The following is a 12,474-nucleotide window of genomic DNA, read 5'->3' as shown; positions in this document are numbered from 1 at the left end:
GAGAGCGCTGCTTTTCAGAGCATACTGGTAGTAATGGTGAGGGTGTTTTTTTTGGGTGAATTGGGATATGAGCATGGGTTAGGTTGGAGAGTTGTCGGTGCAACAATTACACGTGAGGAAGGATTGAGAGAGATTAAAAAGGATGGTGTGGAAAGGGAATGGCCAACCACAGCCGAAGACTTGTTTGTAGAATCAGTTAGGCACAGCTGCTCCTTCTGATCTATGAGCAGTGCTGTTTAAAAATACCACTAACTTGCTGGAAACAGCTGCTTCTTCCCACCTTTAGCTGCCTGTTGTTGAAATCTAGAATATCTGCTTCATCAGTGTTGAATTCGAGCAACTGTTGAAATCTGATGATCAGACCCTTATTTGCATTTTGTAGTTGTATTCCCATCTGTCTCTTGCAAATTTCTCATGCACCCAGACCTGCTGTAATTAACATTGGGTAGGATTGTTCATGAAGGATTAGACTGGGCACTTATAATATTGGCTGTCTGTCAAGATGGCCGTTTAAAATAGGTGACTATTCCCCACATTATGTTTTATTGCCTTGAATATATCCAATTAGATGATTTATTATCTGGAGACTTGTCTGAGAATTTGCAATGGAAAATGCCAGAAAGATTTCCACTGATGTTATACAGTTGCTACAGACCATATTAATGAAGAGCTCAAGCATAATTGCACCCTGAAACTACTCTATTAGTATTTTTATGTCTGTCTTTTTGATTGCTTTGATTTCAGGAATGTCCATTAACAGTGACAGAGCTGCAGGTGAGACAGTATGAAAACTTATTGATGCCAGTTCCTGGCTAATATTTCAAATACTGTTATCCAGACAAAGCTAGTTTATATGGTACAAAAACAAAGCCGCTGGAAAAGCTCAGCAGGTCTGGCAGCATCTGTGACGGAGAAAACATTGTTAACATTTTGGGTCCGGTGACCCTTCCTCAGAACTAGTTTTATGTAGAATCCAGAGCAATGAATACATATGTAAAGCATTCCCAAGTATTATTTTATCATCTTCATTAATAATGCTCAATAGTTCTATACTTTTTTTTACCCCAAAACTTTGTATTTTGGTCTTTCAGACCTGCTTGTACTTAATAATTTGATTTTGTTGAAGTGCTCATAAAATGGTTGCATTTCTTGTCACCCACTCCTTGTTGTGCTTTATGTTTTGATTTTAATGCTTGAAATTATATTGCTTGTCTGCACTTATTCACCTACCCATATTGTTATAACTGAATTTGGAAGAGTGCATTGTTGCTGTAGTCACAACAATTCATGGTCGCAATATGAAATAAAAATACTTTGCCAGTAACCAAAATGACCAATTAAATACCTTCTGTATATCAGGTTTTAAACAATGGAATCTGTTTACCAGGTTTAGTCAATAAACACAGTTTTTTAATCAGAATAAAATTTATTCAGTTAAGATACAACGATTGGTTAAGCTAGTCAGTAGTCTGCATGGGCTTTTTCCGGATGCTCTTGTTTCCTCCCACAATCCAGTGATGTGTGAGTTAGGTGGATTGGTCATGCAAACTTGCCCATAGATTCCCAGGATGTACAGACTAGGTGTGTTAGCCACAGGAAATGCAGTGTTACATGGATAGCGTAGGGGTGGGTCTGGGTAGGATGCTCTTTGGCGGATTGGTGTGGACTCAGTGGGCCAAATGGCCTGTTTCCAGACTCTGGGGATTCTGTGATTGAATAATGCAGTCTCGGTACTTCTCCCCATAAATATCCCTAAGATACATCAGCAAACGCAATGGAAAAGGAAAAGAGGGGGAAAAAGAGTTTTCTCTGCAGTTTAGTTTTCTGAACAAAAACGTTTTGGCCGAAGAGTTATTCCTGAAGTTAAAAGTGTAAGATGCTGCCGAATTTGTTGCATTGTTCTGGAAAATGTGGCCAAGTTATTAATTATGCATGGTTGTTTCCTTAAGCCTTGCAGGCTCAGTTTGCTCAGGAAATACAATCTTAAGGTATTCTTTAAAAGCACTCTTTCAAGTGAACATTTAGGTTTAATACTGAACTGGTATGTAGAGGGTTTTCTGTTCAGAAATGGGAAAGATCATCTGGACTCCTTTTGCATAACAAACTGATCTCCAACTCAGCTGTTTCTTAGCAGGCTTCCTCTAAGTCACCTCGATGGAACAAGATCCTCTCCAAACTGGTCGCTGCTCAAAACAGATCCAGCAAGTTCTGCAGCAAAACAAACAGTTATTACCAATTGTGCAGTTTCTAAAAAGCCTTGTTGTTTCAACATCACAATAATTATGACTTCTCAAACACAATTCTGCTCTTCCAAATGAGAAACATTTCCGGCCTTGGAAGTTGAGAGTCAAGTGTTTGACCACTAGAGTTACTGAACCACTTTTAAATTTTGTTGCTACTTCACATAAGCTAGATTCTTAAATCTATCAGAGTTATGAAGCTGAGGATGCGTTTGCCTCAAGCTCAACGTTGATTTGGAGAGGCCCTGCTTCATATTATGCTGAAGATACAGGCAAATGTACTCTGATTCCAGGACAAGAGCTAATTCAAATAATAGAAAATGTATGCTAGGTCTGCTTTGTGCCAGTGTTATTTTGGCCTTCGTATTTGTACATTTGTAAATGAGATGTCAATGCAAAGGCAAAATCTGCTCACTGATGTTAGATATCTTGTCTAAACACATCCCATTTTGTGAATTACAATTCTTTGCAGTTTGGAATTTTTTTCAATGCTGAAGTATTTTTATTTAACAGGCACAGCTAGCAGAGAAAACTACCCTTGTTAATGATGCTAGACTCCAGGAACAGGAGCTTCGAGAGCAGGTGAAAAGAAGATTTTACATTTTCTGTAAAATCTTTGCTTAGTTTCTACACCCAAAACTCTTATTCGCTGAATTGTTCTTCTGTTCTTTTCCCCGCAGATTCATTCACTCCAGGATCAACTTAAGGTTCATGAGAAAAATTCTTGTATGTCACCATTCGGAACACCGTATAGAGGTGAGAAATTGGGAATCCTATTTTGTTTTAATGCGGACAGGTTGGAGAGATGCTGATTTCTTGACTTTTAGGAGGAATTCATTAAATGTTTGCGGAAAAACCTCTTTGGCCAGGACATTTATAATCCCAAGAAGAAGGGAGCTGTTCTGGATGTATTGCTGAGAATGAATTGGAGCAAGTAGAGTCATGTTTTGCTGGAGAAGTATTTGGAAAACAATTACCTGATCAAGTTTAGATCCGTTATAGAAAAGCTCAGAAGAAAATAAGCATTAAACTATTAATTGGAAGAAAATTGATTCTGGTGACACAGAAAACACAGCACTCGGGTGAATTGGAATTAAAAATTAATGAACAGCATTGTAATTGAGCAGTTGGGGGTTTTAAAGGAGGGAATAATTCATATACAGAATAAAGAAACCCAAGAGAGGTGAAAAGGAGGTCATCTAAGCTTAGACCTTGTAAACGATAAAAGACGTGACGTTTAAAATTAAACACAAAAAGGAGGCTTATGATGAATATGAAGTTATAAATGCATTAGAAAACCAAGCTAAATATACAAAAGGACATGAGATCTGAAAGGACATACGAATCAGATCGAGCACAAGACTGTATCATTAGCGAATGCAAAAGAAAACCTAAATACTAAAAATATATCAAAGACTATTCAGAGGAAAGATGGAATTGTTTCTGAAGTCATGTGGAAGCAAAGAATATGACTGAGGTACTAAATGAGTACTTCATGTGTTTTCACTGATGAAGAGATTGCTGTAAAAAAGGAGGCAGCAACAGTTCTCATTGAAGAGAAGGAACTTAAAAAAACATTCAGCCAGACTAGATAGGATACATCTGATTTTATTGATGGATATTGGGCTGCAAATTCTGAAGGCTGTCACCACAGTCATTGCCTTTACATGCGGGAATGGTGTTAGAGAACTGAATGATTGCAAATGTTTTACTCCATCTAAAGGGTGAGATATTTAAACACAGCAACTGGAAACCATCCAGTCTAATGTTCACTGTTGAGAAGCATTTGGGGACAGTAATCCAGGATAAAATTAATTGACTTTGCCAGAGAGTGGTGCGCTTGTGGAATTCATTGCCGCAGAGTGCAGCGCAGACCGGGATGTTGGATGCCTTCAAGGCAGAGATCGACAAATTCTTGATCTCAGAAGGAATCAAGGGCTACGGGGAGAGTGCAGGGAAGTGGTGTTGAAATGCCCATCAGCCATGATTTAAATGGCAGAGTGGACTTGATGGGCCGAATGGCCTTCCTTCCACTCTTATGCCTTATGGTCTTATGGACATATTAAAAAGTATGAGCTAATAAATTAAAGACCGTATTGACTTGTTAAGGGAAAATAGTGTTTGACCAACTTGATTGGGATCTGTTTTGGAATTGTGGAGAGGGTTGATGAGGGTAGTATTAAATATAGATCTAAAACTAGGAATTTCTAGCAAAAGGAGGTAATTCTGCATTTCCACCATTGAATAAGATCGTGACAGAATTGTTTTTGTTCTGAAATCCACATTCACATCTACCCATGATAAGCTTCAATTCCTTTGTCTAATAACAATCAATCTACCTCTGCCTTAAAACAATATACTACCTCCACTGCTAGATAATAAAATGTGAGGCTGGATGAACACAGCAGGCCAAGCAGCATCTCAGGAGCACAAAAGCTGACGTTTCGGGCCTAGACCCTTCATCAGAGAGGGGGATGGGGGGAGGGAACTGGAATAAATAGGGAGAGAGGGGGAGGCGGACCGAAGATGGAGAGTAAAGAAGATAGGTGGGGAGAGTGTAGGTGGGGAGGTAGGGAGGGGATAGGTCAGTCCAGGGAAGACGGACAGGTCAAGGAGGTGGGATGAGGTTAGTAGGTAGCGGGGGGTGCGGCTTGGGGTGGGAGGAAGGGATGGGTGAGAGGAAGAACCGGCTAGGGAGGCAGAGACAGGTTGGACTGGTTTTGGGATGCAGTGGGTGGGGGGAAGAGCTGGGCTGGTTGTGTGGTGCAGTGGGGGGAGGGGATGAACTGGGCTGGTTTAGGGATGCAGTAGGGGAAGGGGAGATTTTGAAACTGGTGAAGTCCACATTGATACCATATGGCTGCAGGGTTCCCAGGCGGAATATGAGTTGCTGTTCCTGCAACCTTCGGGTGGCATCATTGTGGCAGTGCAGGAGGCCCATGATGGACATGTCATCAAAAGAATGGGAGGGGGAGTGGAAATGGTTTGCGACTGGGAGGTGCAGTTGTTTATTGCGAACTGAGCGGAGGTGTTCTGCAAAGCGGTCCCCAAGCCTCCGCTTGGTTTCCCCAATGTAGAGGAAGCCGCACCGGGTACAGTGGATGCAGTATACCACATTGGCAGATGTGCAGGTGAACCTCTGCTTGATGTGGAATGTCATCTTGGGGCCTGGGATGGGGGTGAGGGAGGAGGTGTGGGGACAAGTGTAGCATTTCCTGCGGTTGCAGGGGAAGGTGCCAGGTGTGGTGGGGTTGGAGGGCAGTGTGGAGCGAACAAGGGGGTATACTGCATCCACTGTACCCGGTGCGGCTTCCTCTACATTGGGGAAACCAAGCGGAGGCTTGGGGACCGCTTTGCGGAACACCTCCGCTCAGTTCGCAACAAACAACTGCACCTCCCAGTCGCAAACCATTTCCACTCCCCCTCCCATTCTCTTGATGACATGTCCATCATGGGCCTCCTGCACTGCCACAATGATGCCATCCGAAGGTTGCAGGAACAGCAACTCATATTCCGCCTGGGAACCCTGCAGCCATATGGTATCAATGTGGACTTCACCAGTTTCAAAATCTCCCCTTCCCCTACTGCATCCCTAAACCAGCCCAGTTCATCCCCTCCCCCCACTGCACCACACAACCAGCCCAGCTCTTCCCCCCGCACCCACTGCATCCCAAAACCAGTCCAACCTGTCTCTGCCTCCCTAGCCGGTTCTTCCTCTCACCCATCCCTTCCTCCCACCCCAAGCCGCACCCCCAGCTACCTACTAACCTCATCCCACCTCCTTGACCTGTCCGTCTTCCCTGGACTGAACTATCCCCTCCCTACCTCCCCACCTACACTCTCTCCACCTATCTTCTTTACTCTCCATCTTCGGTCCGCCTCCCCCTCTCTCCCTATTTATTCCAGTTCCCTCCCCCCATCCCCCTCTCTGATGAAGGGTCTAGGCCCGAAACGTCAGCTTTTGTGCTCCTGAGATGCTGCTTGGCCTGCTGTGTTCATCCAGCCTCACATTTTATTATCTTGGAATCCCCAGCATCTGCAGTTCCCATTATCTCTGATACTACCTCCACTGCATTCTGTGGCACGAAGTTCCAAAGTCAGTCAGCTCCTTAGCGGTTTTCCTATGGAATTGACCAGCATGTTGACAGATTGACTTCTGCACAGCAGAACAAATAATAGGAGCAAATTTGACCTTTGAAAGAAAAAGTATTCTCCACATCTCTGAACTGAAAGGTGGTCCATATTTTAAAGCGGCTGTTGACTCATCTGAAAGGTTAAATGCCCTTTCCACACCCACCTTGACAAGACCAATCTGAATTTTACAGATTGCAATGCGATCACTACTCGCTGTAAACTCCAGTGAAGACATGCCCGTCTCTCCAATTTTTTTCTGATAAGACAGTCTGCTCGCTTCAGCTATTCATCTCATAAACCGCCTCTCAACTGCCTCTGGTGCATTTACACCCTTCCTTAAATACTGAGAACAGAATCAGTACTCAAGGTGTGTCTCACTAATATTAACTGAATTTTAAACCTTTTTACGTACAATCCTTCTCATATTAAGGATCCATCCTATTATCCTTGTTGATTACATACTGTTATTGTATACTAACTTTTTGTGACTCAAGAACAACTAGATCCATCTACACCTGAGTTTCACAGTCATTCTCCATTTAAATCATACTCTGCTTTCTTATTCTTCATATCAATGTTAACAACTTGACATTTTCACACATAATAATCTGGAAGTCGGAATATAATCCAATCGCATAATCAGTCCACAACACACTGCAACCTTACGTCATCTTCACAACATATTTTGTAACCTTTCATTGTGTCATCTGCAAATTTAGCATCTATGTCTCTCGTCCATCATCTAAATCATTGTATGAATTGTGAAAGGTTGAGATCCCCCTGTAAACACCTGTGGGATCCCATTCCTTGTATCTTGCCAATCTGAAAAAGATCCATTTATCATAGATTGCCTATAGTATGAAAGCAGGTCACTTGATCCATCGAGTCCACACTGACCCTCCAAAGAGGATCCCACCCACACCTATTCTCCTACCCTGTCCGTGTAACCCTGCATTTCCCACGGCTAAGCCACCTAGCTTGCACATCTTTGGACTGTGGCGGGGGATACCAGAGCATCCAGAGGAAACCCACACAGACATGGGGAGAATGTGCAGATTCCACACAGACAGTCGGCCAAGGCTGGAATTGAGCCCAGGTCTCTGGCATAATACTGCTAACCACTCAGCTACCATATCATCCTAGAAAATAGAGAGGCTATTCAACCTTTTGAGGTCTGCACAGACCTTCTGAAGGGTTTTGTCAGGGAATTCCAAATGTATTTAACAGACTTCTTAGCAATATTCAAGTGTATGGGATTAAAGGGCAGAGTGAATGCAGCATTTGACTGACAGAGAAAAAGCAATGATGGAAGGTTGCTTCTCAGACTGGTGGGAAAATTGCATTGGCATTCTCCAGACATTGATATTGGGCTCACTACTTAGTAACCTAAACTTGAGTGTACAAGGAATAATGTTTTTAGATGATATAACAGAAATTGGAGTTTGCCAATTTGCTGTAAGGCCCTTATTATATTTCTATTTGCTTTGATCATGGCTGATCTGGTTGTGACTTAAGTACTATTAACCTCTCTACCCCCATTTTCTTTGCCTCTGTTGACCATCAAAAATTTGTCCAGCTCAGTCTTCAAAATAATCATTGATTCAGTCTCCAGTGTTCTCTGGGGAAGAAGATTCTACATGCTTTTTAGCTTCTGAAAGAAAAAGAAATTCTCACTATCTCTATCCTAAGCTATATTTTGTTTTGAGCCAAGTTCTCTCTCTCATGAAACCGTAAGATATAGGTACAGAATTCAGCTATTTGGCCTATTGAGCCTGCTCTGCCATTCACTCAGGAACAAGTGTCTACTTCTTGACAAAGTTCTGAGTGTTTTATAGTTATAATTATGGTATCTGGGACAGTTCAAGGTTGTGATGTGTATTAAGAATAGAGCTGTTTAGGTTCACTACTCTAATTATGATCCAATTGTTAAAACTGTAAATACTGTACTAAGATGCACATTTTTTGTGCTGTGACACCAGTGGCCTGTTCAGATCATGGCCGAACATGAGCTCTGTTGATACTTTGGTCTGTTGTGCGATATAGCCCATTGGTTTGTCAGAAGGACAAAATCTTCTGTATAAATCTTCTGTCTATAGAACTGTAATGTTCTATATGTTCTTCAATAATGTACCCTGTTACCAGTGCTTCTTGACACATGACTTCTTAATTTAGCAATAAAACTAGGGATAATGGTTCAACAGTTAATTGCCAGAAGATTTGGTGGCATAGGGGTCCATTGATGCAGTGACTTTGCACTTGGGCCAGGGTGCATTTTAAGTTTCTTTGAATGCCATGTTTTGTCAAATAATTCAGAGTAAAGCAGCTATTCACCTGATGTTGAAACAAAATTAAGGGGGCTCGAAGGACATCTTAAATCTTTGGTTTAAGTTGCATAGGCTGTAACTTATCTCGTTCAGCATGATTGTATACAACCACGATCAATTAAAGCAATGGCTACACTTATTGACATGTCAAATTGGTTTAAATGTTTTTCTATTTCTAAGTCAATTTGAAAAAAAAACTTTCTTTTGAGATGTTGGTGTTGTTAAGATTTATTCTGATTCTCCCTCTCACTGTGTTCCTGAACAGATGGAAATTATGCTGTTGATGGTTCTGTGATAACAGAACCCACGGAATTAGAATATCTTAAGAAGGTGCTTTTTGAATACATGATGGGAAAGGAAACTAAGGTACAGTATCATATTTTTGAGGGAGCAGTGACCCACAAGCTTTTGCTTTACTGAGAAGATGCATTGCTTGGACAATCTTCTTTTGTCTGCAATGGGCTGGGCTCTGTGTATAAATAAGTGTAACTTCTACTAAACGTATGTAGGCCACAACGCAAACCCACGCAATAACCTTAAATTAGTTATCAGTGTAATTAATGGTGCACTCGGAATTGTTGGGTTAGTGGTGTTCAATTGTTGAAAAATATCTCATGTTGGATTCAGTGTTCTATGTTTTGCAAACATAGGCTAGTTGACTACAGTCAGTGTTTTGTTTGTTGCAAGCAATCGAGGGGATGTACTGCTCGATACAATCTACTAATCAAAGAGATGTACAGTCTATAAATCTGGCATCCTTTTGGCACTGAAATTCATATACCACATTATTCGTTTGTGCAATAGGAAGAACAACTTTTTGACTTGACAGCACCTTTCTGTGTGTGGGCAATGTCACTCATGGTGGTACTGCATAGTCACAGTGTGAAATGGCTAGCTTTGCCAATTGCTCAAATTTGTAAAGACATAATATCTTATGTAGGTAATCTCAGGTAGACCAGATGCAAAGTTGAAGCACTCAAGCCTGTTCGTGATCTTGCGCAGTATATAGCCACAATGATCTGACAAGGGTAGCCATTAGGTGGCAAAGCAGTTTGAAGAAAGGACTCTGTTAGAGCAGCTCCATTTCAAATGTGAATTTGAAAACACGATCTAGCCTGTTGATGTGTTTAAGGAAAGTCTTTAATATTACTGCAGTTTCAAATATATCAAACATATCACAAACGTTTGGAAATATGCATTATTCCATTGAATATTGTTTTAAAAGAGATGGCAATTTCCCAACTGGTAACTGCACCCAAAGTTCCACCATGTTTTGCTGCATCAAATAGTTATTTTACTCCACTTTGAACAATTTCCCATGATTGTAACACTTGGAATAAATTTGTTTCTTAAAATGTACTGAAGCAATTTTTTTTAATCAATACATTCATAGGATATGGCTGTTAGGCCAACACTTATTGCCCATCCCTGTTTGCAGAAGGCAGTTAAGAGTCAAATCACATTGCTGTGGATCTGGAGTCAGAGCTGGGTGGGAGGGTGAACCAGGAGGAGGAAGCTGAGATGCTTTGGTGTGATTTGGCCAAGTTGAGTGAGTGGGCAGGAACATGGTAGATGAAGCATAATATAGGTAAGTGTGAGGTTATGCATTTTGGGAACAAACACAGGAAGGAGGATTATTATCTCAGTGCCAATAAATTAGGAAAGCAGAGATACATTGAGACCAGGATATCCTGGTACACCAGGCGTTGAAAGTAAGCAAGCAGGGGCAGTTCATGGTGCAGAACACCTTCATACTGAGAGAATTTGAGTACAGGAGCAGGGATGTCTTGTTGTAATTATAGAGCCTTGGTTAGCCCATACCTGGAATGCAGGTTTGATCTCCTTATTTGAGGAAGGATGTTCTGGCCATGGAAGGAATGCAATGGAAGTACTAGACTGATTCTGTTAGGACTATATTCACTGGTTTGTAAAAAAATGAGTGAGATCTCACATAAATCTATAACAGGATTACAGAGGGATGCAGGAGGGATGTTTCCAACATATGAGGAGTCCAGAACTAAGGATCATAATCTAATGATACAGGATAGGCCATTTCGAACTGAGATGTGGAGAAATTTCTTTACACAGAGAGTGATTAACATGTGAAAATCTCTGCCACAAAATGCATTTGAGGATAAAGGAAATTAAAAGTGAAAGCAGAAACAGGGTATTGATTTTAATAACTAACCATGATCATATTAAGTTGCAGAAAGTTTTGCAAGGCCAAATGGCATACTCCTTTCCTAATTTATAAGTTGCTATGTCGCAAATACATGACGAGATAACAGATTTCCTTTCTTACAAGATTTTAGGGAACCAGATGGGTTTTTACAATAAATCACAATAGACAGAGATATGAATAGGCAGGGAATAGAGGGATACAATCTGCAGAGACAAAAAGTTTTCAGTGTAGACAGGCATCATGTGTTGGCACGGTCTTGGTGGACTGAAGGGCCTGCTCCTATACTGTTCTGTTCTTGTATTGTCATTGTAGAGTTATACAGCACAGAAATAGACCCTTTGCTCCAACTCATCCATGGCGACCAGATGTCCTAAATTAATCTAGTCCCATTTTCCAGCATTTAGCCCATATCCCCCTCAACCCTTCCTATTCAAGGACCTACCCAGGTGCCTTTTAAATGTTGTAATTTTACCAGCCTCCTCTCCCTTTCTGGGAGTTCATTATCACCCCTTGGAGTGAAAAGTTGCCCCTTAGGTCCCCATTATTATCGTTCCCCTCTCATCTTAAACCTGTGTCCTCTAGTTTTGGGCTCCCTAACCTTGGGAAAAGACCTGTCACCCTATGGTAATCACCCTATCCATGCCCTTCATTTTATAAACCTCCATAAGGTCACCCTACAGTCTCTGATGATCTAGGGATAATAATCCCAGCTTCTTCAGCCTCTCCCTATCGCTCGGACTATCCTGGCAATATCCTTGTAAATCTTTTCTAAACCCTTTTGAATTTCACATCTTTTGTATAGCCCGGAGACACAAATTGAATAAATCAATGTCCTGTATAGCCGCAAAAAAAATTACATCCCAAATCCTGTATTCGGTGCTCTGATCAGTAAAGGCAAGCGTAAAAAACACCTCCTTCACCATCCTGTCCAACTGTGACTCCCCTTTCAAGGAACTATGAACCTGCACCCCCAGGTTCTTTGTTCTGCAACATTCCCAAGTACTCTACCATTAAGTGTAAAAGTCCTGTCCTGATTTGCTTTACCAAAATACAGCACTTCACATTATGGCCACTATTAACTCTTCAGAATTACATTTTAAATTGAATTCAAGCTTCACCATCTGCCAAGGTGGGATTCGAACACATGCCCCCAGAGCTTTAGCTGGTTTTTGGATTATTGACATTACCACATCACTTCCTCTTAAAAACAGTTTTTTTAAAGCGGTTAATTGTATTTGATTGTGGACTCTTCTCAATTGAATTTGAAACATTTCTTGCCTTCAAGGTGCTTTATTTTATCAAATGAATGTTGTTCAAAATTGCACACGTCAAGCTCCTATTTGGCACTCATCCTTTTGCGGTAATGATTATAATTCACGTTATAATTCACTGTCATGTGAGCAGCAGTCCAGAAGCTAGACTGTTTTCAGCAAAATTATTTCTAGCAAATATTGACTATTCTGTTGAGCTTTTTGTGTTAGAGATAGCTAACTCATTTGCAGCCCACAAATCAATTAATGTCAGGATGGCACAGTTGATTTCCAGACTATCTTTTTAGGGCAATTATTTGGGTTTTTCACTTATATTGCATTTT

General features: G+C 41.2%; 1 protein-coding gene across 3 annotated transcripts in view; it reads left to right on the top strand.

The window, feature by feature from the left end:
• golga4 (golgin A4) overlaps positions 1–12,474 on the top strand; it is a 160,801-nt gene that overhangs the window by 128,659 nt on the left and 19,668 nt on the right. For all 3 annotated transcript variants that reach the window (XM_048528967.2, XM_048528965.2, XM_048528968.2), the window contains 4 exons: positions 745–774; positions 2,754–2,822; positions 2,921–2,996; positions 8,964–9,064. In XM_048528967.2, coding sequence (XP_048384924.1) covers positions 745–774; positions 2,754–2,822; positions 2,921–2,996; positions 8,964–9,064 — 276 coding nt within the window. The remainder of the gene's footprint in view (positions 1–744; positions 775–2,753; positions 2,823–2,920; positions 2,997–8,963; positions 9,065–12,474) is intronic.

The sequence above is a fragment of the Stegostoma tigrinum genome, chromosome 5 (assembly GCF_030684315.1).
Source record: "Stegostoma tigrinum isolate sSteTig4 chromosome 5, sSteTig4.hap1, whole genome shotgun sequence".
Classification (NCBI taxonomy): Eukaryota; Metazoa; Chordata; class Chondrichthyes; order Orectolobiformes; family Stegostomatidae; genus Stegostoma; species Stegostoma tigrinum.
The sequence above is the reverse complement of the archived record's forward strand: the minus strand, read 5'-3'. Positions and strand labels throughout refer to the sequence as shown.